The sequence below is a fragment of the Neovison vison genome, chromosome 2, assembly GCF_020171115.1.
Source record: "Neovison vison isolate M4711 chromosome 2, ASM_NN_V1, whole genome shotgun sequence".
Lineage (NCBI taxonomy): Eukaryota > Metazoa > Chordata > Mammalia > Carnivora > Mustelidae > Neogale > Neogale vison.
In genome coordinates this window covers 185,817,744-185,840,555 of record NC_058092.1, presented here as the reverse complement: position 1 = coordinate 185,840,555, position 22,812 = coordinate 185,817,744, and the positions used below count along the sequence as shown (strand labels likewise).

General features: G+C 55.2%; 2 protein-coding genes across 12 annotated transcripts in view; one reads left to right on the top strand and one right to left on the bottom strand.

Moving 5' to 3' along the window:
* LOC122900770 (prosaposin) overlaps nt 1-10,160 on the top strand; it is a 33,487-nt gene extending 23,327 nt beyond the window's left edge. Inside the window, exons 7-15 of one of the 3 annotated variants that reach the window (XM_044239725.1) lie at nt 1,219-1,275; nt 3,176-3,181; nt 4,865-4,996; nt 6,471-6,566; nt 6,855-7,041; nt 7,125-7,282; nt 7,550-7,630; nt 7,866-7,973; nt 9,059-10,160. In XM_044239725.1, the coding sequence (XP_044095660.1) occupies nt 1,219-1,275; nt 3,176-3,181; nt 4,865-4,996; nt 6,471-6,566; nt 6,855-7,041; nt 7,125-7,282; nt 7,550-7,630; nt 7,866-7,973; nt 9,059-9,094 (861 nt within the window). In that variant the 3' untranslated portion in view covers nt 9,095-10,160. Of the gene's footprint in view, nt 1-1,218; nt 1,276-3,172; nt 3,182-4,864; nt 4,997-6,470; nt 6,567-6,854; nt 7,042-7,124; nt 7,283-7,549; nt 7,631-7,865; nt 7,974-9,058 lie in introns of all 3 variants that reach the window. The other 2 variants (XM_044239724.1, XM_044239726.1) reach the window with 2 other exon arrangements.
* A 212-nt stretch (nt 10,161-10,372) lies between these two features.
* The window catches only part of CDH23 (cadherin related 23), a 355,087-nt gene continuing 342,647 nt past the window's right edge, over nt 10,373-22,812 (bottom strand). For 7 of the 9 annotated variants that reach the window (XM_044239712.1, XM_044239713.1, XM_044239716.1 and 4 more), the window contains 17 exons: nt 22,664-22,783; nt 21,037-21,214; nt 20,667-20,878; nt 18,560-18,751; nt 18,271-18,384; nt 17,564-17,693; nt 17,206-17,457; nt 16,965-17,126; nt 15,198-15,454; nt 14,810-14,907; nt 14,283-14,403; nt 14,124-14,203; nt 13,971-14,011; nt 13,751-13,853; nt 13,161-13,290; nt 12,845-12,967; nt 10,373-11,473 (listed from right to left, as the gene is read on the bottom strand). In XM_044239712.1, the coding sequence (XP_044095647.1) occupies nt 11,147-11,473; nt 12,845-12,967; nt 13,161-13,290; nt 13,751-13,853; nt 13,971-14,011; nt 14,124-14,203; nt 14,283-14,403; nt 14,810-14,907; nt 15,198-15,454; nt 16,965-17,126; nt 17,206-17,457; nt 17,564-17,693; nt 18,271-18,384; nt 18,560-18,751; nt 20,667-20,878; nt 21,037-21,214; nt 22,664-22,783 (2,640 nt within the window). In that variant the 3' untranslated portion in view covers nt 10,373-11,146. The remainder of the gene's footprint in view (nt 11,474-12,844; nt 12,968-13,160; nt 13,291-13,750; nt 13,854-13,970; nt 14,012-14,123; nt 14,204-14,282; nt 14,404-14,809; nt 14,908-15,197; nt 15,455-16,964; nt 17,127-17,205; nt 17,458-17,563; nt 17,694-18,270; nt 18,385-18,559; nt 18,752-20,666; nt 20,879-21,036; nt 21,215-22,663; nt 22,784-22,812) is intronic. The other 2 variants (XM_044239715.1, XM_044239714.1) reach the window with 2 other exon arrangements.

Here is a 22,812-nt window from a genome sequence, read left to right as displayed (position 1 = left end):
GAGGTACCATTTTAAGTTCTCACCCCAGAACTTTGAAGAAGAGATGGTTCAAACAGTGCATGCTTTCTTTTCCCTAGAAAGCATCTGGAATACTTGTTGGTTACTTAAATGCTTTGTTGGCTGGTTGAATTTGTATGTGTAACCAAACACTTGGGATAAAAGAGTGGAAGGAGACCACTTTTGTGAGGATTTGTTTTGTGAGGATTTTCCTCCCACGCACTGTATGTATAAGAAACAACACTAGAATCCTTTATAGCCTTGTTTTTAAAAGCCTGGCTGTTGTGTATAATTCTGACTGTGCTCTCCCCTCAGCTGGGGGTTTGTCCATGGAAAGGCGTGCGGGGGCTCACAAGAGGTTCACCCGGGATGCCTTCCTTACCTTGGTGAATGTTAATTCTACAGGCTTAGTCTCAGAGGATTTCACTTCTTGGACCTTACACACATTAACCACACTTGTGTGAAGTTGATGTGTAAAACCCAAGTGCTAGTTTTATACCTGGCAATGGAAAAACCTCGGCTAGACTAGATGTAGGGAAGTTGGTTGTACCAAGTTCATGGGTCTGGGACCTAGAGCAGCCTTCTTGGGTAGGAATGGCTGGTTCTGGGAGCTCTGGGTTCTTCGCGGAGGACTTCCTGGGGGAGGCTTTTGGCCTTCTTGAAGTATCTTTGTATATCGCTGTGTTAACGTGCTTCCCCAGCTCAGCCCTGTTCTGAGGGCTGTTATTACCCTTGGCCTTCTTACTGTGGGGGCACCATTGTTCTGTGAGGGTGTACAGGAATGAATTATCTAGAGGTGGATGAAAGGAAGTTTGCTGAAAATCATAACTTGATTCCTCCTGGATTTTAGCTTTATAATCTTGGCCAGGAATGCATGAGCAGGTTTGAAAAGTCACCGTGAGTTCACAGCAGCATGTCTGATATCCATGTTCAGAACTGCTCCTGAGACGTTCCTCTGTGAACTTGGGGCGAGTTCGGGCTGTAAAAGGAGATTGGAGGACCTCCTCTCTAAGAGCCTTTGGGACACATTTTCAAAACACCCTTTGCACACCTTTTCCTATAGGTTTAGGATAAACAAATTGCCATCTTTATCTCAAGATGTTTGTAAGACTGTACTCTGGGAAACTTGATAGTCACTCGCTGCCATTGTTGGAAACGCTGTGTTTTGTGGTGTGTGATTGCAACGATTAGTGTCACTAACAACCGATTCTCTCTCCCCAGTGCAAGAACTATATCAACCAGTATTCGGACATTGCCGTCCAGATGATGATGCACATGGTAGGTGGCGGGACGTTCCCTGTTAGCACTCTTTGCCTCAAACTTTGTGATTCCCAGGTTTTTGAACATTACATGGTTTAGTTCTCCTTTTCTCCCCTCAGATAATGATTTGGGTTAAAATGAACCTTGTGCAACCAGCAGACTCTCTAGCCACGGTTCAGTGCCCCCCTTACCTTCCCCAGCCAGAGGACAGGCTAAGGCAGTCCCCCCTACCCCCTAGGACTGCCCTGGTAGCTTCTGGGTGGTTAGTTGGCCTATGCATATTGAGCTTGTCATTGGGTTTCTAGTGTCTGGCTTTTACCCTGGGACCTGTGGGAATTGTCTGCTCTGGAGCTAGGCCAGGCCTGAGAATTGCTATGTTGCGGCTGGAGTTGGGGGCATGGGGAGACCTGTCTGCATGTGCTTCTGACGCATCCAGGCAGTCAGGGCAGTGCTGTGTCCTTAGAGGTAGAAGATACTGATCGTGGCAGTGGGGCTAGCTAGCTCTGTGCAGAAAACTGGTTCAGAGCAGGGTGGTCTGAACGGATTCTTAAATTGGGAACGTGCCCTGGCTTCCCAAGATCGAAGCTGCGGGGGCCGAGGGGGGTGGTGGGTTGCACGTTTTGTGTCTCCATCCTGCTGACTTTCCGACCATGCTTGAGTTTGTTCTCCTGCCGGGGTCAGCAGACTGTGTGGCCCACCGCCTGGTTGTGTAAAGTTTCACTGGAGCACAGAGATCCTCCTCCCATTCCGGGCTGCGACTGCAGAGTTGCAGAGCTGAGAGCTGCCAGCCAGCACAGGGGGAAGACTGACCCTGTGGCCCAGCTGTAACTGCTCAGGGGCTCTGGCCAGGCGAGAGAGGGTGTCTTTGGGATTATTACACCCTGCCTTGTTCTAAAAATGCTTCAGAGGCAGCTTACAGAGACACAGGGCTAGAGTAGGAGATAAGCCTTTGATTTTGATTTTGTTAAGTGCTTCGTCATTGATAACTGAAAATTTTCTCATTATAAAAGACTACACAGATGTTTTTTGGAAATACAGATAATACTTCCCAAATCACAGATCATTTGCGGTTTAAAAAAAAAAAAAAGGCAGTGAGGTAGCATGCTTATATATTACTTCAAACCTAGTAGTTTGCATAGTTTTGCTTCTGAATGCATTCTTGTAAATGATTTTGAAGTGGCTGCATAGGCTCCTATTTGGATGGAAGATCATTTCCGTGACCCATCTGCTTTGGGTGTTGAGGTGGCTTTGGGGTTTGTCTTGGGGATCTAAAGCATGAGGCTCCCCCTTATAGTCAGATAGATAGATGTGCAGATCCCTGTTTCTCCCTTAGCACAGATAACCAGAGCTAGAATTGCTGAATCAAAGGGTAAGTGATATTTTGTTAAATGGGCCTTCCAGCCTGGCATCTGGCTCCCTGGGGTAGTCGCCCTGAGTGAGGCCCGGGCATCAGGGGAAGTGGTTCTGGATCCCCGCCCCCCTGGGTGTATTTTATATTCCAGCGCACACCCCTGACTTGGGCAGGCCTGTGTCATGTTCCCCTTTGCTGCTCCTCACCTTGTAGGCATGTGGGGCTTGGGTTTTTGAGGATAGAGAGCTCCTCATCACCTGGCATTTTCTGGGATCTGCTGTCCGGTGTTTTTGAGTATGATTTGGTGTGTCAGGGGCATGGGGACAATGCATCCACCAGCTGGACAGTGTGGTCTGTCCCTTGAGGGCCAGAAGAGCTTTTAGGACCCCCCAAGATAGTAGGAACAAGGTAGGTTGCTGATTTGTGACTGCAAGGTTTCCCCTGAATTTCTGGTGATGTACTTACTCCTTCGTTAACTGATTGTTATTTTAATTTTTTCTTAACTGTTGTGTCCTTTCCTTTCTCTTATTTTCATCTCCGATTTCCTGTTTTTTTGTTCAACAGCAGGATCAGGTATGTCATGGGGAATTTGCTTGTAGTGGTGGTCTGCTGCTTGTTGTAGTTATTTCGCCTTTTTTTTTTTTTTTTAACGGCATGATCTGTGTTAGTAGGCTGCTAGGGGAGCTTCCGCATCTCTCCCCTGTGATGTAGCATTTGAGGTACTGGGGGTCTCCTCTTCCCTTCAGGGGGTGAGAAAGGGAAGCCGGCAGGGCCTTGGACTCTGGCAAAAAACCAGCGCTTAGCTGGCCATGTGCATGCCACCTGTGTGATGATGGGGAACAATGGGTGACCCCGGAGATGCCTCGGCCTCCTTAACTGTAGGCCTGATTTCCGGTAGGACACCTTGTTTCTGTCATGACTCGTGGGACCATTGCATGTCTTCAGTCCTGTTTTCCATAACCCCAGAACTGCTTCTGCTGCATGAGCAAATCATTTACAAATAGCGAGCAGACTATTCCCGTCTGTTGGATCCAGAGAGTTGGAAACAATCTCTTGATTTGTGCTTCTGCCCCTCTGGGTGATGGGATCCTGCAGCTCCTGGAGCCACACAGATGGCTCGAGAGCCAGGCCAGTGGTGGCATAATATTGGGACTACGCCCCCAGACTGTACTTATTGAGCCAGGACCCTCTCTTGAGCACTGACATCTCTGTGCGAGTAAAGATTTTTCAAAGTTATTTTGAAATCTAATAGGAGAGGACTTGGGCTGAAATACCTGTATTTTCACTTGGGCTGCCCCACCCAGTGGAAGAGAGTTCATCTGAGACAAAGCAGCCATACACCTCCTGGGTTTTTGTCTTTTTTCTAAAAAACTTGCTGTGTCTTTGGCCCCATTCTGGTTTTCTCCCCATTCTTGAAGTTTGCCGGAGACAGAATATTTAGGATACTTTCCAATTTCTTCAGTCTTACTTAATCTAGAGACTTCTCAGGATTAAAACAAGGTCAGCCATAGCCATGGTCTAGCTCTCTTGCATTAACAGGTCTTGTGTTAGCAGTCCTGACCTGCTGCTTTCTGGTTTGGTGGTGGGAGGCAGTTGCTTTCAGGCCCAGAGCTGGGCGCTGGTTGTATTTGGGCTCACAAAGTGCTTTGTATAAAGCACACATGATTTTCTCACTCTTGGCCAGCGTCGTGTTGAAACGGCAAGATGTCTTTAAGTTACTAGTTCTGCCTATTTCCCTGTGGTTTGGTGTCTGGACGGGAAAGGGGATCAGTCTGGGGCTTCTGTGACCTGAAAGAATTCATTACTCGGGGGCATTGGGTTTTTGTGTGTACTGTGTTTGTGTAATTATAAAAATAGAATGTGGTTTTTATTTCCTAATGAGCATGAACCAGCTAGACCGAGAAACAGGTTCTAGAGCAGACCAGGTGTCCTGGGAGAAGATGTGATTGCCTGTGAAAAAGGGAAACCGGGGGCAGCAGTCTAACTTCGCAGGGGAGCTTCCTGGCTGGAGCAGGGACAGCGGTCTTGTCTACTTTGCCTTCAGAGCTTGCGTGGCCTCCTCCCCGTGTGAAACTGACACGTCTGCGTTTACAGGAGTCCCTCTAGATTTAACATGGAGTCTGTTTTGGCAGTCGGCCTTGACGTGTGACCAGGGTGCTCCCTCAGCACCCCATCCTTTGTGTGTAGAGAGTGGGACTGAGGGGTGTGGGTGTGGGTGCGGGCCTACATCTGACTGCTTGTTCTGTGCCTTCTCAGCAACCCAAAGAGATCTGTGGCCTGGTTGGGTTCTGCGACCAAGTGAAGGAGATGCCCATGCAGACTCTGATCCCTGCCAAAGCGGTCTCAGAGAACGTCATCCCTGCATTGGAACTGGTGGAGCCCATTAAGGTACCGGCTGTCCTCATGTTGTCCTGGCCGGGCCCATGTCATGCGCAGGCCACTCCGCATTATACCGCGTTCTGTGAGGCACGCACTTTTTTGATTCCTTGCCTGACTCCTGTAGGTATTGGAGTTTGAGACCATTCACTAGTCTCTGCACGTGTGCAGCCTCCTGCTCCTAGACCTGAGTACATTTATTTCCTTGGTTAGCAGCCCGAGTGCCCCACGGGAGCAGCCTCCATCCGTAGGGTGTCCACAGCCTCCTCTGACATGTTGCCCCCGCCTCCCCCCGTTGCCGCCGCCCTACCCATGGTCACTGCAGCACAAGCCTCATGTTCCCAGAACACCTGGGTCTCATACAGAAGCCTCTTGGTGTGCTGCTTGTGTGCACGGGGTAGGTGTGTGGTTTCCCTAGCACCCGTCACTAGGGAACACCATGTTCCCCAGTTTACACTCAGCACTTGCTACGGCCCTGGCGGTGTGTTAGAGATTGAGTCCTGAAACTGTTCACCTGCAGGGTCAGCAGACTTGTCCTGGTGTTCGCGTGGCTCCCGCTTTAGTTCTGAGAAGGGCCAGGCCCCATGACATTTTACCACATGGCCCACGCACACGCACACGATTCTAGTTCCAGAACTTCCATGTCACTTGATCTTCAGCAGTTTCGTCTCCCTCTCCTGTCCTCCCTCAGCATGTGCAGTGTCTGGACCACATGGTTAAGAAGTCGGATGGAGTTGGGGAGGCACTTCTGCCTGCCCAGTTTTGCTGACTGAATTAATAGCCAGAGGAGATGAAGGAGAGTTAGAGCTTATCTTCTAGCTGCATGTGACTACTTACGTTTAAGTAAAATAACACAAAACTTAAAACGATTTAGTTTGATGTTACCCTGGCCACGTTCCGAGTACTTCGTAGACCGGTGTGGCCCGTGCTGCTCTGCTGGGCGGCGGAGGTGGAGAACGTTGCTGCTGTCACAGACGGTTCTGTTTCACAGTGTTCCTTTATGCAGGGCTGGCTCTAGGAAGGCAGTCTCAGGTATGAGTGAGACTTGAAACTCCAGAGCAGACCTGAAATGTGTTTAGAGCTGTGTCTTGTAAACTGCGGACAGGTAGTGAGTCCTCACTCTGTCCTGCGCCCCCACCCACATTCCCAGAATGACTCTGGAAGGCTGAAATGATTGTGACCAGATAAGATAGATCATTTGGACTGTTTTTAGGGGCCAGGGGATGGTTTCTTTGCTTCTGTCTCCTGAAGTACGAATTCTTGGTTTTTCTGTGGGGCTGGGGGGTGCGTGGCGGGAGATAGTGGTGGAAGAGCAGTGGGCAGAGGGATGGGTCAGGGACAGGAACTTGGACACTGGGAGGAAGCCAGCCTTTGTGTGACATTCTCCTGTCCTTGGCTACAGGGTGTCTCTTCCCCTTTAGAGCAGCAGGACTCAGGGGTGAGGTGAGGGTCTCGGCATTAATGTGCTCTCCTGCCCTTCCCACAGAAGGACACGGTCCAGGCAAAGACCAGTGTTAGCTGTGAGATATGCGAGTACGTGGTGAAGGAGGTGGCCAAGCTCATTGACAACAACAGGACTGAGGTATGTGCATTTCTAGAATGCTCGAGTGTTCCTGTTCCCTAGTGGCAGGACCAGCAGAAGAGGTGGGCTTGGCCCTTGCCAGCATTGGACAGCAGCCTTTGGAATCTGCTTACCTGCTGCCCACCGGTGGGTCCCTCTGGGCTTTGTAGGTCTCATCTTTCTGGGGAGGAAATAGCACCTTCCTCTTGGCTGTTAGTATTTTTTTCTTGGATGTTAGTATTTTGAGAATCTTTTCTGGCCCTGTCAGCTTCTCCTCTTCTAATAGGATCCTCTTATTTTGTGTTTCAGGAAGAAATAGTTCAGGCTTTGGATAAAGTGTGCTCGAAGTTGCCTAAGTCCTTATCTGAACAGTGCCAGGAGGTGGTGGACACGTACGGCGCCTCCATCCTGTCCATCCTCCTGCAGGAGGCGAGCCCTGAGGTGGTGTGCACCCTGCTCCACCTGTGCCCCACCCAGGGGCTGCCTGTGCTGCCTGGTGAGCGGGGTGAGGGGGTGGCTGGCCGGCCCCTGGGGCTCAGGAGGGCCCTGCCGACACTGAGCCTGTGCTCCTGTGTGTAGTCCGTGTCATTCAGCCGAAGGATGGGGGCTTCTGTGAGGTATGCAAGAAGCTGGTGAGCTATTTGGACCACAACCTGGAGAAAAACAGCACGAAACAGGAGATCCTGTCTGCTCTCGAGAAAGGCTGCAGCTTCCTTCCTGACCCCTACCGGAAGCAGGTATGCCTCGGGCTGCTTGGGGCCGGAAGGTCAGAACCCATGGATGGAGTGCAGAGGCTGGGGTGGCTCACTGATTGTGCCCCCGATTGAGGTTTTCAGGGAAAACGAGCCATTTCTTAGAGGTACCTGTTGGCTCAAGGGGAGCTACGGAGGGGCAGTAGCAGGTGCGGGGAAGCTGAACGTGGCCAGGTGGGCTATCTGGGAAGGGGGTACCGGGCTGGCAGAGCATGCCTAGCACCCCACCTCGACTCCCTCTTTACTGAACAGTGTGATCAGTTTGTGACTGAGTACGAGCCCGTGCTGATTGAAGTGCTGGTGGAGGTGATGGACCCTTCCTTCGTGTGCTTGGTAAGCTCCTGGGCGGCGTGGGGCCCGGCTGGTTCTGCACGGAGCAGGGGTCCTCAGAGGTTCTGGAGAGTCTCAGGGGACGGACTGTGGGAGGACGGGCGTCCCTTGGCAGCACTGACTTTTTGGAAGTGCATGTTTGAGCTCTAGTTCTTGTTGCTTTTAGAAGCTGATAATCTCTAATTCTGAAAAGGATCATTGGAGTAGATCTAATTCTACCCCCTTTTACACCACATAGAAAATTGGAGCCTGCCCCGCGGCCCGTAAGCCTCTTTTGGGAACCGAGAAGTGTGTGTGGGGCCCCAGCTACTGGTGCCAGAACATGGAGGCGGCGACCCAGTGCAATGTGAGTAGCTTGGCGCCCGCTGCACAGGCCTGCCGGGTGGGCCGCCTCCCGGGGTGGGTAACCTCGGCGGAGTGGGGGGCGTGCTCCGCCGTCGGTGCTCTGCCTGGCCCGTGTGCCCAGAGAATCAAGCAGGCTTGTTCGTGGCCGCACATCAAGGCTGGGGGACTGACAGCTTTCTTGCCTTGGAGAAGTGAAGGGTTGGGGGTATTCTGCAGTGTTTTTTGCTTCTGCTTCGTTGTTTTTTTGCCTTTAGTTCCCTTCTGACAGGGTCAGGATCAGATTTGCACAAGGCCACCCTAGAGATTGCACAAGTCCTCTTCTCCCTTGGGTCAGTCTTGGCTGGAGCCTGGCTTTAGTCTTCACCCAAGGCTGAGCTGCTGTTCTTGAGTGGCCTTGAGACTGGGTGCCTGCCCAGCAGTTCCCGGGCCACCGGTGCTGTCCTGCCCAGGCTGCCGGTGGTGGTGCCCCACACTGCTTGCTGGGGTGGGGACGTATGGACCAGTCAGTTACTTAATGTTCTTTTGCGCAACTTTTTCTTCCTGGAGTGGGTTCCTCATGACCAGGTCCTCAGGACCGCTGGCCCGATTGCGTCACTTCGGGCCCCTGCAGGGAAGGGTGGTGATGGCCACCCAGGTCCAGCTCCTTGCCCCGCCAGCCCTGGCGCATGGAACAGTCGGGAGGAGCCACTTCCTGCTGCTGTCCTGGGTCAAGGGGCCTGTGGGCCATTGTTCATGGGTCCTCAGCTGGTGTGCCCGCTCTTGGGTGAGGGGTTCTGCCTCGGGGGGCCTCTGTGCCACCTGCTGAGCCCTGGGACTCTGCCTGTAACCAGAAGGAGGGGTCCTGGGCACCCCCTGCATGGGTGGCTCACCTGTGAAACACTCAGGCACTTTGCAGCTGCTGTTTTGGACTCTTGCCTCAGGGGTCCCTGGCGCTCAGGGGGCCACTTGCTCCCCAGTTTTAAGTGGGGTGCTGTTCAGCTGACTAAGGAGAACAGGTTCCATTTTTGGGTGCTGTCTGCTGCACGAACAGGCCAGGAGTACGGTTTGTCATTTGAAGTCTAAATCCAGCTTCCTCTCTCCTGTCAGGCCGTGGAGCATTGCAAACGTCACGTGTGGAACTAGAAGGGGCGTTCCATCTTGGAGAAACTGCAGCATCGTTTTCTACTTGTGCGTCTGGGGCAGTGAACACACCGATCTGTTGATTGTGTTACGAAAATAGGTCCCCTTTTCCTCCTTCCCTTTCCTGTCCCTCATAGCATTGCTGTTCGTGCAGGAGGCGCCTGGCCCGCAGCTGCCCTTGCTGCTCCACTGTCCCTTTCCTTTGCCTAGACAGCTGAGGACAGACTATCTACTGGAGGGCTTTCAGCCTGCCCTTACATGGTGGCTTCCTGGAGGTGGCGGTGGGGGGCTCTGGGGGCGGGTGCCAGCCAGAGCTGCTTGCCAGAAGGCTCTCGGTCCTATTGGCCTGGGCCTTGTTCTGAGCCCTCCACCTACCCCTTAGCAGGGACCTCCCCTCTTCCTGGGCCACCCTACAGAGAAGCAAAACAAAGGCAGTTTTATATGAAAGATTAGAGGCTCAGAATAATGAGGCTTTTAAAAACCATGTGGGAGATGCAGGAAGAAGCAGCTGCTCAGGAGACCTGGGTGGATCTCGGGTTTGCCGTCCCCAGGTCACCATCCAATTCAGCTTTGGGGTGTCTTTCCTGGTGATGCCTTGTTCGGGGTTCTGTGGGTGTGGGAGGGAGGGGGAGCACCTGCCTGAATGTCATCTGCTAGCTCTGCGTGTAGGTCCTGTGGGCCTGGCTGTTGTGTGTGTGGACAGTGGTGGCCGCCTCTTGCTTGCTCTTGTGTCCACCTGGCTGCTGAAGCCTTGCTTTGAGCGTCTCTAGCGCTGCCCTTGGCTCTGGGCCCCCTTGCCTCTAACCCCCGTTTCATAGATGTTCTTGTTGACCTTGAGATAAATGTGGACGAGACGCTCCTAAGCCTTTGGCTTTCAGGTGGAGGGGGTCCTGTCTGGGACCTTGGCTGCTGCCCCACGTCTCCCGTGTAGCCGCCTCTTCTGTTCCACTTCTAGCTGCCAGGAGACAGCGAGACGTGCAGTTGCTATTAAGTGGACTTAATGACTGTTTTGGTTTGTTTTGCACTAAAGTTTCTGTGATTTAACAATAAATAAAGTCTGTTAACCAGACCTGAGCCTGAGTGCTTCCGTAACACTTAGCCAGCGTTTGGGTTCTGAGCGCTCCAGGGCCACAGGCGTTCAGCGGCCCTCTGGCCCTTCTTGGCCACAGAAAGTAAGAAGAGTGGGCAGAGAACCCCACCAGGCTCCTCTCTGATGGGCCAGGCCCCCTCCTACTCCCCCCAGGCCAACCCCGAGGGTAGTTTACCAGAGCCACAACTGTCCAACCTTTTGAGTTGCCTTTCTTATTTAAAATGCAGACCATTCCAGAAACGTTCAGTGAGTATCAAACAAAATCAAGGGGAAAATGTTGAGGGAAAAACTTAATTTAAAAAAGGAATACACACAAACACTCTACATTCAGAACCGAAGGGAATACCAGTCCTTTCTCTTTGTGAGCTGGGCGTATTTGGGAAGCCTGTGGAATGTAGAGAACGCAGTTTGTGGATTTTGGTTATGTCCATGTGGGGAGGCAGGGATCACTCACGGCTCCTTGGCTGGATGTCTAGCCAGAGATGTGCTAGAAATGCACTGGGACGTGAACTGAAGTCAGGGAGTCAAGGCCAGGTGGGGTAGGCCAGTTCTGGGTCTCCCTCCCCTGGTGCTAGAAGTGGGGGAGGGGTTTGGGGTAGGGACAGTGGATAGGGATGTGGGGAGGGGAGGGGAGAGAGAGCTGCTTGGCCTCTTAGAGTTCAGCTTGGGCTGAGTTTGTTCTCAGACTCCTGGGCCCCCAGTGACCCTCCTTACCTTGTCCTTAGACGCTTTTCATTTTTTGTTTGGTTTTCTTTAAAAAAATAACAAATTTTATGAAGGTAGAGGTCAGGTGCTGAATGGGCGTCTGGCAGAAGAGGAATGTGAGCCGCTGGAGCGGGCTCCCCCAGGCCCTTGTGAGGTGGTACAGCCCCCGCAGGCCTGAGGAGGGGTCTGCACTGTGGTCCTGCCCCGCCCTGCCCTGGGAGGGATGGGAGACACCAGTGAGACCCCCCCCAGCTGTCTGGTCATAGCTCTGTGATCTCCAGGGGGCTCTCGAGGATCACATCCCGAAGCTTGTGCAGCGGCGTGGATTTGGCCGACTCCGTGCGGGCGTTGTGCTCAAAGGCGCTAGCCTCTGTGGCCGTCAGGGTCTCCAGCGAGCGACCCAGGCCCTTCTGGTCGTCCTCGGGCAGGCTGTTGAGGTCCGTGGCCAGCAGTGTGCCGGTGCTGCCGTGCACCATGTGGATGCCGTCGGGCCCCTTGAGCTCAGTTGGCAGCTTGTGGCGGAAGCGCAGGCTGCCCTGGCTGGGGCTGCGTTCCCCTGGCTCTTCCTCCAGCTCGGTCTGGATCAGCTGCAAGAGGCCAGGATCCCCCAATGGCTCTGGGACTCAAGCCACTCCATGCTCAAGGCCATGCTCAAGGGCTGAGCAGGTGAATGGCCCCAGAGTCCTGAACCTGCTCTGTCCCTGTTTCCTCCCTACTGCACACAGGTAGCTGCAAGGAACTCGGGGTTCACACATCAGTAGGCCTGTCAGCTGATGACAGTGTTTCTCAAACTGGGTACACCACGGACACTTAGGGTGCTGTAGCCAAGTTCTTGGCATGTGGGTTTCCCATGAGAATCATGAATTTTGTTTCATGATCTATAAAGATCCTATGATGCAGTTTTTGTATCTGGATGTTACCCATGTGTCCTCCAACAGGATCTACTCTGGCCAGGTAGGGAGTATCGATAGGGGAGGTTGGAAAGGGGGATAGGATTCAGTGGAAACTCGACATGTGGCACTTTTGTCCCATGTGGATCTGTTTGCTCTGGCCTATTCCATTTGGGAACTGTTGGCCCAATGGGAAATCTGGTTTTTAAAGTCTGAATTTTTAAAGTGTTGACATTACTGCAGGCAAACAACCCTATATAGACCCATCTGACCGTGAGAAGTTTCCTGTAGGACATTACTCTTTCAGGGCATCCTCTGGGGCTCCGTAAGTCTAAGAAACACTCCCCAGCACTCACCCTGGGAAAGCCCACTGAGAAACCCAGAAAGTAGGCTTCCTGGACCCCACCCATTGCTGTCTTGCTCTGGCTGCTGAACTCCACAGAGACTCTGAGAAGGATGAGCATGGCTCGGGGAAGAGAGGGAGGGAGGGAAGAAATGAGCACCCCCAGCGCTGGGGCACAGCACACAGTTCCGGGCCGGCCCGGCTACCTCAGAGATGGAGGAGTGGCAGGAGGAGGCTTTTTGCACCATCCGCTGTGCAAAGAGCTTTTTGAGCCGCAGGTAATCCTCCAGGACCACCTTGAGCAGCGAGCCCTGGGGGAGGGAGAGGGTTAACCCCCCACCAAGGCCTCCCCATCCCCCCACCTGCCACGGCCCTCACTCCCGTAACCCTGATGAGGGTGATGGAAGGTGCTAGTAGTCTGGTGCACAGGCAACTGATCTAAGGTTAGAGGATTGGGAGCAGAGACTGGTGAGAGCGACCAGCTGGAACCCGTGTGGGCTGTTGCAGGCTAGAGCAGTTCCCCATCAGCCCCATGCCTGGGCCCCCCTTTCTGTGCTGTCATTCTCGCTCAGTAGAGGGCAGAGCTAGCTGAGCCTAGAAGTGGAAAAAGTTGTTTCCCAGGATCCTCCCCCATCCCTCTATCCTCTGGAGCTGGTAATGCCGCCAGAGGTCTGAGTGCAGGGCTGTGTGGGGGTGTGGTGCAGTAGCCTGCACGGAGGACTCACCTTGATGGGCCCCTCCCGGATGATCTGGCCCAGCTTGGCGATGTTGTCATACTCTTGGATGGCTGCCCGCAGGTACCGGTCGTCATCAGGCTTCACTGCCGCGGGTTCACGCCCAAACGTTCCCTAGGGAGAGAACATGAGCTGGAGCACAGCTAGACTGTATACACACACAGGGCAGTGGATATGGCCCCCCGTGCCCCCCGGAACCCAGCTCCTTGGCAAGCAGTGGCAAACACCTACTTTACCTCCATCCCATCCCTCACAATCGTGCCCCTGCCCCCACCACTGCCCTGCCCCAGCTCTGGCCCCGGCTCACATGGGTGCGGGTAGGGCTGTTCCACAGGTCTGCAATCTCACTCAGGTTCTCTGGCAGGTCGTCCTCATGCTCAGCCTGGGCAGCCAGCTCTAGGTTCCGGCAGAAAGGATCCAGCCACACGGGGTTGGCTCTGCACATGGGAGGGGGTGTGTGGAATGAGGAGGGACAGCCCGAGTGCATAGATGCCCTCGTAGCTTTACTGCTAACCCTACCCTTTTCCCTGGCCATTCCAGGACTAGTGGATCAGGGCCATGAGAAGTAGGCCCCTTGCCTGTGGTCCTTGGGGGTGTACCCTCCCACACCAGGATCCTACAAGAACCAGGATGATGTGTAAGTCTGGATCAGCTTTGGTCCAGAGGCCTCATTCTGCACTTGGTATCCCCTCTGCACCAGTTCCCTGGCACTGGGAGCCCAATTAGGGTGTGGATCCCAGCTCAGCAAGGGTGACTGGCCCACTAGGGGGCACCCCCATCCCAAGTTTTAACTAGTCTTGTCCCTCGGAGCTTAAGGGGTCGTAGAGATCTTACTCCACCAGGGTCCTGGGTGGCCTCCCCAAAGTATGCCCTGAAGGCTCAGGGACCCCCTCTTACCCATCAAAGGAATACTTGTTGGTGTTGGGCATGTCCATGATGTCAATGAAACCGCGGTTCCCTGTAGGGAGAAGTGCTGGGGCATGGAGGGAAAGGGTGCACCCTGCTGGGCCGGGGGAGCCCAGCCAACCTTGTGAGGCCTAGGCAGGCACTCTAGGCCCCTCAGGGCTCCTCCTACCCTCTTAGCTGCCCCCCACCTCCCATCACAGCCCTTGCTCACCTGCTGATCCAGCCACAATGGCTTTGAGCTTCCTCTTGTGTCTGGAGGGAAGCAGACAAGAGGGGCTAGTGAAGGAGGCTGGACAGGGCCGGCATCTCCCTGGCGGCCTCTGTGACCGTCCCAGGAACAGGGAGGTGGGAGGGGGGCACTCACACGGTCCTGTAGTACCAGTTCATGAGGATGAAGAGCATGGCCGCCAAGAAGAGGAGAATGGCCAAGACAATGATCGCCATCTGGGGGAACGGGGCCAGGCATGAGTGGGTGAGCGTGTCGAGGGCAGAGGGGTGGTGGGGCCGGGTGCCAGTGGACTACCTGCAGGGCAGACATGTCGTCGGGCAGGCGGACGGAGATGGCGGGCTGCACGTCCAGGACGTTGTAGTTCCGGAAGAGATTCCGTAGCTGCTCCTTGTTCTCGTCAATCATCTGGATCACCCTGTGTGAGTGGCGGGTGCCTCAGCTTCCCTCAGCCAGTCCTTCAGAGCCGGGGCCACGCAGAAAGGTCTGTGCTCTTGCCTCCCGACTCCCCGCCCCCACCACACCTTGCAAGATCAAACCACAGCCGCTGGCAGAGCTCCTTGCCTTACAGAGTTCACCCTCCTCACCCAGGATCCTGCTTGTACCTCACGGGCCGTGTCCTCCTCCCATTTTATAGATGGGGGGAAGTCAGGCTCTGAGGGGTGGAGTATACCCCCAAACTATTCTCTGCCAGCCCTGCCCACCTCTTGGGGGGAGCCCCCACACAGCTGGCCTGATGGTATGATCTGCCTTCTTTGGGGGGTCCCCTCCCCAGCTCCAGGGCAGGGAGGTGGGCAGACGGTCTGAGCCCAGACCCCACCCACCGGTCCACGTCCAGGATGCGGTTGGTATCACGGTTCACCACGTGGATGAGCAGCTCTGTCTGTGCGAAGTTCACCCGACCCTTCTTGTCCACATGGAACTAGGCGAGAAAGGGCATCGTGGGCTGTGGCAGGGGGAGGGGAGGGGATGGGGAGCCCCTCCTGGCCTGCCCTGCCAATAAACCCATCACTGCTGAGTGCTCACCGAGGACCACACGTGGTGCTGGTCACTTCATGGCATGGGGCTGGGTGCTATTAGCCCCATTTTACAGGTGAGGATACTAAGGGCCAGAGACTCCCTTTCAGATCCCTGGTCTCTCCTCGATGCCCTGTCCCTGTGGTCTCGTCCTCCTCCCCTCACCAGTAGACCCAGGGTGGCTCCGTGGGTCACCTGCACGTCGTCCGTGTTGACGATGGCACCAGTGATGTTGGAGAGCAGGCGGATAAACTCCTCCTCAAAGCCGCGCACGCGGTCAGGGATCTCATTAATGACGATCTTGACCCGCTGGTCATCTCTCAGGATGTAGATGCCGATGATGGCCGTGTCATTGTGGCCTGCCAGGTCCCGGGCCACGATGTCCACCACAAAGTAGCCGGGGCTATAGGCCATGAAGAGGTCGAAGGTGCGCAGGATGCCGTCCACACTCCCTGCAGGAAGAGGCCACGGATGGGTGCAGCTCAGGGGCCACCCAGTCCCTGTGAGTCCCCTGTTGGGGGGTGAGGGCCAGAGGCATCTGGACATAAGGGGAAGAAGTGTCTCGGGCCGCAAGTGCCCACAGGGCCGGGGAGAGCACAGAGATGACCGAGACCTGGGGACAGGTGAGCGTGAGTGTTCATCTGAGGGAGCAGTGGTGGTGGCCTGGGCATGGCTGATTGTTCTCCTCAGAGAAGGCTGCCAGTGCTGCCAGAACTGGTACTTCTAGGGATTTCTAAGTTTCTACTTAAACCCTGCAAGTTCACACACAGCTGTGGGCTGCACTGATCTCAAAGGATAACTTTGAGACTCTGGGGGACCAGGGAACATGTCAGAGCCCCGCACTGTTTCTCCCACATACATGCACTTCTGAATTCCATAGCCATACGAGAGAGATGACCAGAGGTGGTGCAGCAGTCTTCTCTCAGAAGACCATAGACCTGGGTTCAAGATCTGCCACATTCTAGCTGTGTTACTTTTAGCAAGCTATGTATCCTCTCTGCCTTAATTTACTAAACTAAGAGCAGTACTAGATCAGAGGACAAAGGGATGGTGTCTGGTTGTGTGACTGGAGGAGTTGGCATGGGAATTAGGTTTCAGAGGATGGCTAGGGGGAGCATATCTGAAGGCAGAGGTGAAGGTCAAGGTGGTACTTTAGGAGGTGAAGACAAAGGGCAAAGGCCCATGGATGGTGGTATAGAAGGAGCTGAAGGAGTGGTGAGGAGATCAGCTTGGGTGGGCACAGGGTCCTTTTAGGTGATGGGGGGCTGTGGAAACAGGAGGGGGAACTGGAAGACGTGAACCTTGAAAGGCAGGCGGATGAAGGAGTCTAGACTGATTCCTGTTGGCAGGAGTGGGGGAAGGGGTGAAGTCTAGAAGGAAGGTCATGGGCAGGCGAGAATTCTACCACTGAACCACCAATGCGAAGGAAGGTCATGGGACAACCAGCAGGACACCTCTTGGACATGATCCAAGAGGCTCAGCTGTCCACACAGGCAAATGCACAAGTCAGCGCCATACATTCAGGTACATCGGTGCTCCCCAGGGCTTAGTACAATGCCCGACCCAAGGAAGGAAGAGGTGCACCAAAGGGAAGACAGGTGGACGTATGGAGAGGAGGATGGCAAGGTGGATGGATGAGTGGACAGATGGGTAGATGGATGGACGGATGGATGCATGGGGGTGCAGACTGACACATGGGTGGGTGGGTGGACGGATGGATAGATGATGTAGAGAAGGAAGGAAAGAGAAAGTGGGTGGAGAGATGGAGAACTGGATCAGAGACTGGGAAGGTAGATAGAGGAAAGGATTAACAAGGGGCTGGCTGCATGATGGTTAGGTGCGAGGTGAACAGAAGGCACATGGCTGGCTGGCCAGCCACTCATACCCTGTGGTGCCCACACAGACCCCATCTCCTCCAGACTACAGACTACAGTGACAGAAGTCTTGGGTGGAGGCTCCTACCCATGGTGAAGACCTGGCCCACGTCTTCAGAGTCGTTGGCGAGGGCCCGGAAGTAGTGGATGGCCAGGATGCTGTAGAAGACCAGGCTGTTGTTGCCAATGTCTGCATCCAGGGCCAGCACCTGGATCAACTCTGAGCCCACCTTGGCATCGGTGGCCACTCCTGTGGGACAGGGGTGGGCAGGTGTAAGTGGCAGGGCAGGGGCAGCCCCGCAGCCCAGACCCAGGCCCCGCCCCGGCACCTGCGGTGTACTCGGCCTTGGTGAAGCGCGGGGGCTGGTCATTGATGTCTTCGAGCACGACACGCACCTCCTGCAAGGTGAGGTCACTGACCAGGTCAAGGGCTGGGGAGGGCCCCCGTGGTGGCGTCCAGCTACGGTTGCTCGAAGCCTTCACGATGAAGGAGAAGACAGCTTCCCGCTCACGGTCCAGGTCCCGCAGCACCAGCAAGCGCCCATCTGGCCGGAGATGGAAGTTCTTCTCTTCGTTGCCAGCTGGGGGCAGGGCCACAGCACAGGGTGAGGGGGTGGGGCTGGGGTGGGGTTTGATGGGCACATCTCCAGCTCCAGGGTCCATAGGGCAGAGCCCAACAAGCCCCACCTGCAATGAAGTAGTACACGATGGCATTGGGACCCTCGTCTGCGTCCACGGCGCCTGTCACGTTGCCCACGAGGGTGCCACGTGGGGAGTGCTCAGGCACAGTTAGCAACTGGTACTGGGGACTGCCTTTCTGCAGGGGGAAGGGGGGAGGTCACAGAAAGCCAAGGTCACTTGGGGTGAGCAGAACTTCTTGAACCTCAAGGAAGTATGGGCTGGGCCTGGCCTGTTCTGTGAGGCAGACTGACACCTGAGCTGATGTTTGAACAACAGGGCACGCTCATATACATGTGCACGCACACACACTCCCACACTCACACGGTCTCTGGGGAACCTTACATCCCACGTGCACACAAGAAAACCCCCCACCAAGTTGCACAGTCTGAGTCAGTGGGAGGGGCTCAGCCCCAGCTCTGTGAAACAGACCGAATATGGGGTTTCCTGCGTGCTTGCTCTTGGGTGTGCAATCAGGAGAGATCCCGCTGCACGAGTCTCGCCTGTTTGCTCTTCTCACTGGCGAGTAGTACCGTGAAGTAGCAGCTGCTCAATAAACACTTGTCCTGTGAGGTACGTGCAGAGTTTGTGTGTGTGACCACACGTGCGCGGTACAGTGTGCATGGGAGAGTGGGAGCCCGTGTGCCTGCAGGCAGGGGAGTCCCCGTGTGGGTAGCGGGTGCGGGGTGCGGGATGGGGGTGGGGGGTCAGCTCACTGGAGGCCTCACAAAGAGAGGTTCGTTGTCATCAATGTCCTCCAGGGCCACCTGCAGCGGCTGCATGGTCTCATATGGCACTGGCTGACCCAGGTCACTGGCTACCAGGATGAGCTGGGGGACAGAGGAACACAGTCTGAGGGGGGGTCATCAACCCCCCCCCCCACTCCCCAGGGAGCCAGCTCACCACCCAGGCGGGCATTCTATTCTAGGTGGGGAGAGGGCAGCCCTGTACCAGGAGGAGAGCCCTGCCCTCAGCCCCGCCCCTCCCCCGGGCCCCATCCCTTACGCTGTACAGGGCCTGTTTCTCCCTGTCCAGGCGCTGAGCTGTCTGGATGAGGCCACTGATGGGGTCAATGGTGAAGTACTCCCAGTCCCGGTTGCCGGCTGTCTTCAGGAAGCTGTAGCGCACGGCCCCATTGAGGCCCTCGTCCTTGTCTGTGGCATAGACCTCATATACATTGGAGCGCAGCGGGATCTCCTGCCGTGGGGCGGGAGGGTTTGGCAGGGAGGCTCCTGGGGCACCTGAGAGAATCCCAGCTCCCAGGCCCCGCGGGTGCTCTTGTTCTTTCTCCTCACTCAGCACAAGGTCCTTGCCACTTTCCAGCAGGCTTAGGAAACATCTGTCCACTTTGCTGGACTCTCCTGGAGTTTCAAGCACCTGCTAGAACATCCCTTCTCCCCACCCCCACTCCACTGCCTATCAATGGTCCTGCCTGGTCTCCATCCACCATGCTTCGCACACACTCAGGGTTATTGCCCTTCCAGGGGCTTCCCCCATCCTTTGGATCCCACTGGAAGGCAGAGGGAGAATCCAAAGGCGGAGACCACAGCTACTCCTCTGTGCCTGCGTCTGTTTGCTCTGTTTACCCTAATCACAGGAGCGCTAGGAATCCCCAGACAACACCATCGACCTAATCAGGTACCTGAAAGTGAGGGACAGGCAGGTGGAAGACATGGTATTTAGAGACAACAGCAGTGTTCTAGTCTGCTACGAATTCACCGTGTGACTTGGGACATGCACGCTACCTCTCTGGACCCCAGGTTCCTGATTCCTTTGAATCTAAGATCTCAAGAGATCTGATGGCTATAATATACTGACCCTTAATAAGGCTGCACAGGGCACAAGGAAAAAGCACATTTCTTGGATTTACTTGAAAAATTATCAGCTCGGCGTGGTTCTCCGGATCTCACGGATCGGGACAATCAGAGACTCCCAAGTGGCAGTTACATCTAATTAATGGCAATGCGATGACAGGGAACATTACTTAACACCTGCTGATTGCTTGGGAGACACGGATCTTTCCAAATACAGTGTCTTGAAGGGAAAAATGTAGCAAATGGGGCCTCTGTTGTGGAGAAGAACTAGATTATTATTAATTTATATCTTGCCTTCTTCCACAAAAGATTTGAGGTCACTTACAAAAGTCTGTAAGTGTATACATTATAACAAGAGAACAAGTTAAAAAAAAAGGGGGGGGTAAAGAATAAGAAAAGGTTGGCAGGAAAATGGAAAGTGAGGGGTGGGGGACAAGGTCTGTGCAGAGTCCCTGCAGGGTCACTGAGTCCTTGCAGGGAGGGCTGCTCTGAGCTCCTCAGTGGGCCGCACAAAGACGACCACTCCCTCACTGCCGTGGGCACTGGAAAAAGCAACTCAACAGGTATGAGCATAGCGTCGTTTCCCGGTGCTCGGCCCCAGGGGATATGTCTCCTGTGGGACCTCAAAGAGGGGGCAGAGTGACAAGGACCTGATGCTGATGTTCTGAGAGGCGGAGGCATGCTGAAGTTCAGGGAACGGAGAACAAGTGGGAGATCCCCTGAGTAGAACAGCACTGAGCAGATGGGGCCTGGGTGCTGAGAGGAAGGAGGGACGGGGCAGGGAATAAAAGAGTGCCCCCTGCCTTCACGAGGCAATTTAGAACAAAGGATGAAAGAAAGATTGGGGAATTCTAGAGTCAGTCACTTCCCCCTTGTTTCTTATTTGGATGCCCAACCCCAGTTCCTAGGCCTGGTATCAGCAGGAACAGCAGACAGACGGAAGGAACATGTATGTTATTTTGAGACACAAATATGGGGGAAGTGGGTGTCCGGGGAGGCTGCCTTTCTTGGCAGACCTCTAAGAGCAAGAGCGAGGAGGGCATCTACTACTCTGAGTCCTGTTTTGCGGATGAGAAACCACTCTGAGAAGTCTCTTTCTCAAGGTCACAGTAGCAACAGTCAGACTTGGGCCCAGGGCCTTGTGCTGGCAGCTCACACTACTCCCCACTCTTCAGGACTGCTCTGTGTGACACTGAGCAAATAGGTCTCGCTTGCTGGCTTCAGTTCCCCCACCTTCCCAGTGGGGGCCTTTCACTCTTCCAGGTGTGACTGGGCAGGGGGCCCGGGGCCAGCGGTACCTCTCTGATGTGGAGGACAGTGCCGTTCGGCGGGCGCACAAAGATGGGGCGGTTGTCATTGACGTCGATGACCTCCACCAGGAGCATGGTGGTGCCCCAGAGCGGGGGCTCTCCCCCATCCGTGGCCACCACCGTCAGGTTGAACCTCTCGTAGGACTGCAGTGGCCGCTTTGTCGTCACCAGACCCGAGTCCATGTCCACGTGGAAGGCCTCTGGCAGGCAGGACGAGAGAGCCGCGGGGTCCGGCTCTGGCTGAGACGTCCCTCCTTCCCGTCCCTCCTCCTCTTCCTCCTTCTGACCTGGGGCTGCACACATGACCACCCGCTCCTCCCACGAGCAAGGCTTCACAGGTGGGGAGTGGGCTACTTACCCACGCCAGGGCCCTCGAGTGAGTAGGCCAGCTCCCCATTGGGGCCCTCGTCCTGGTCGGTGGCCATCATGGTGATGACCGAGGTGCCTGCCGGCTCGTTCTCGTACACGCTTGTGCTGAACTGGGGCTTGGAGAACTGTGGGCGGCAGTCGTTGACATCCAGCACCTGGATCACCACCTGTTGGCGGAGAGGGGATGTGGGGTCAAAGGTCAGGAGCATACAGAGGGGCTGCTCCAGGCGATCCAGTCACATGGGAGCAAGCCAGGGCAGAGGGTGCCTGCTACTGGAGTCCGACCTCAATTTGTACAATCCCCCTTTCCCCAAGCCTCCTCCTGAGCTGTACACTGGGGACAGTAGTATCTCCTCTCTCAGGCCCACCCATGACGCACAGCGCCTGGCTTCAGGAACCGCTGTGCAGCTAGGCCTGTGGTGACCACGTGTCGGTGTCCACGTCCTGAGGCAGGGAGTCTGCCCCACCCCCTCCCACTCCGTCCTTTGCTCCTTCTCACTGTGACCCCTATGTCTGCGTCTGCTCTCTCGATTGTAATGCGGGATTGTGAGTCCTCCACTCCCCAAAGTTCCCTCTTGTCCGGCTTGGGAATCCGGCTTGGGATGGGCTCCCTTCGCGGACCCCACAGCCCAGGGCGGGCCCCCTGGACACCCCAGGCCAGAGGCCGTCTCTCCCCTGACTGCTGAGGCTCTGCCTGACCTGTGTCCCCCGAGAGCCGCTCACAGCAGTGATTTTAAGAACTCTGCCATGTGCACCAACCACCTTCCAACTCCCCGTCGCCCTGACACCGCTGCCTGGGGCCGGAGGTGTCATATTGGCTGCCGCTGCCTCCCACCCCCTGCAGAGTGGACAGCCGAAGCTCGAGGCTCGGAGAGGTTACAGGCCACATGCACAGTGCTCCACTAGTGCGGTCGTCCTCTGACTCCCAGTGCCGTGCTCTTCCCAGCGCAGCAGTGTGACAGGGACGGGATCCCGGTGTGTGAGTGCTCCTGCCCCCGCCCCAACTGCTCACCAGCCCCCACCCTCCAGGAGAGTTCTCCTTGGAGGCTTAGGCTATGGTGGGGAGAAATGGCAGAACTGCGTACAGAAAGACAGGAGTGGAGAAGGCAGGAACGGGGGAAGAAGGAAGGAGAAAGCAAGGCCTGGGACTTTGGACAGAAGTGAGGAAAGAGCTTAGAAGACGGGCCTCAGGGCGACTGTGTTGAAGCTAGAGCTGGAATGGGAACGGGGCTGGATGCCCCATTAAAGTTCTTTAAGAGACATAAAGATAATTGTGTCACAATTACGTTTGGTTGCTGGGCTGTTTCTTTCGGGGGACACTGTGGGGGTGGGACATGTGGAGCCCCAGGCTTGGGTTACACTAGGGTGTGTTTAAATGCTGTCTTCGCAGGGTGGGGCCCAAGAAAGTTCTCTTGGAAAGTCCCCATCTCCCTAAGCAACCTCCTTTTTGGCTCACCCAACTAAGCTCCTGCTGTCGGCTGCGGCCACCACGTCTCCCGAGGGCCCAGGAGGCCCTGCTCCCACCCTGCAGCATCCTCTAAAGTAAAGGTTTTGCCTTCTGCCTCCACAATTCCAGTCCTTAGAGTCTCTGGTCCGGCCCAGTGGCCCTTACTTACCTGCACTGAATTTTCTCGACGATTGCTGGCTATATCCCCGGGGTTGTCTTTGGCCAAGGCCGTCAGAATATAGTGATCCTTCTTCTCCCGGTCCAGAGGAGACAGCACATAGATGTCACCCTAGGAGGGGGAGGGTGGAATCAGTTCCT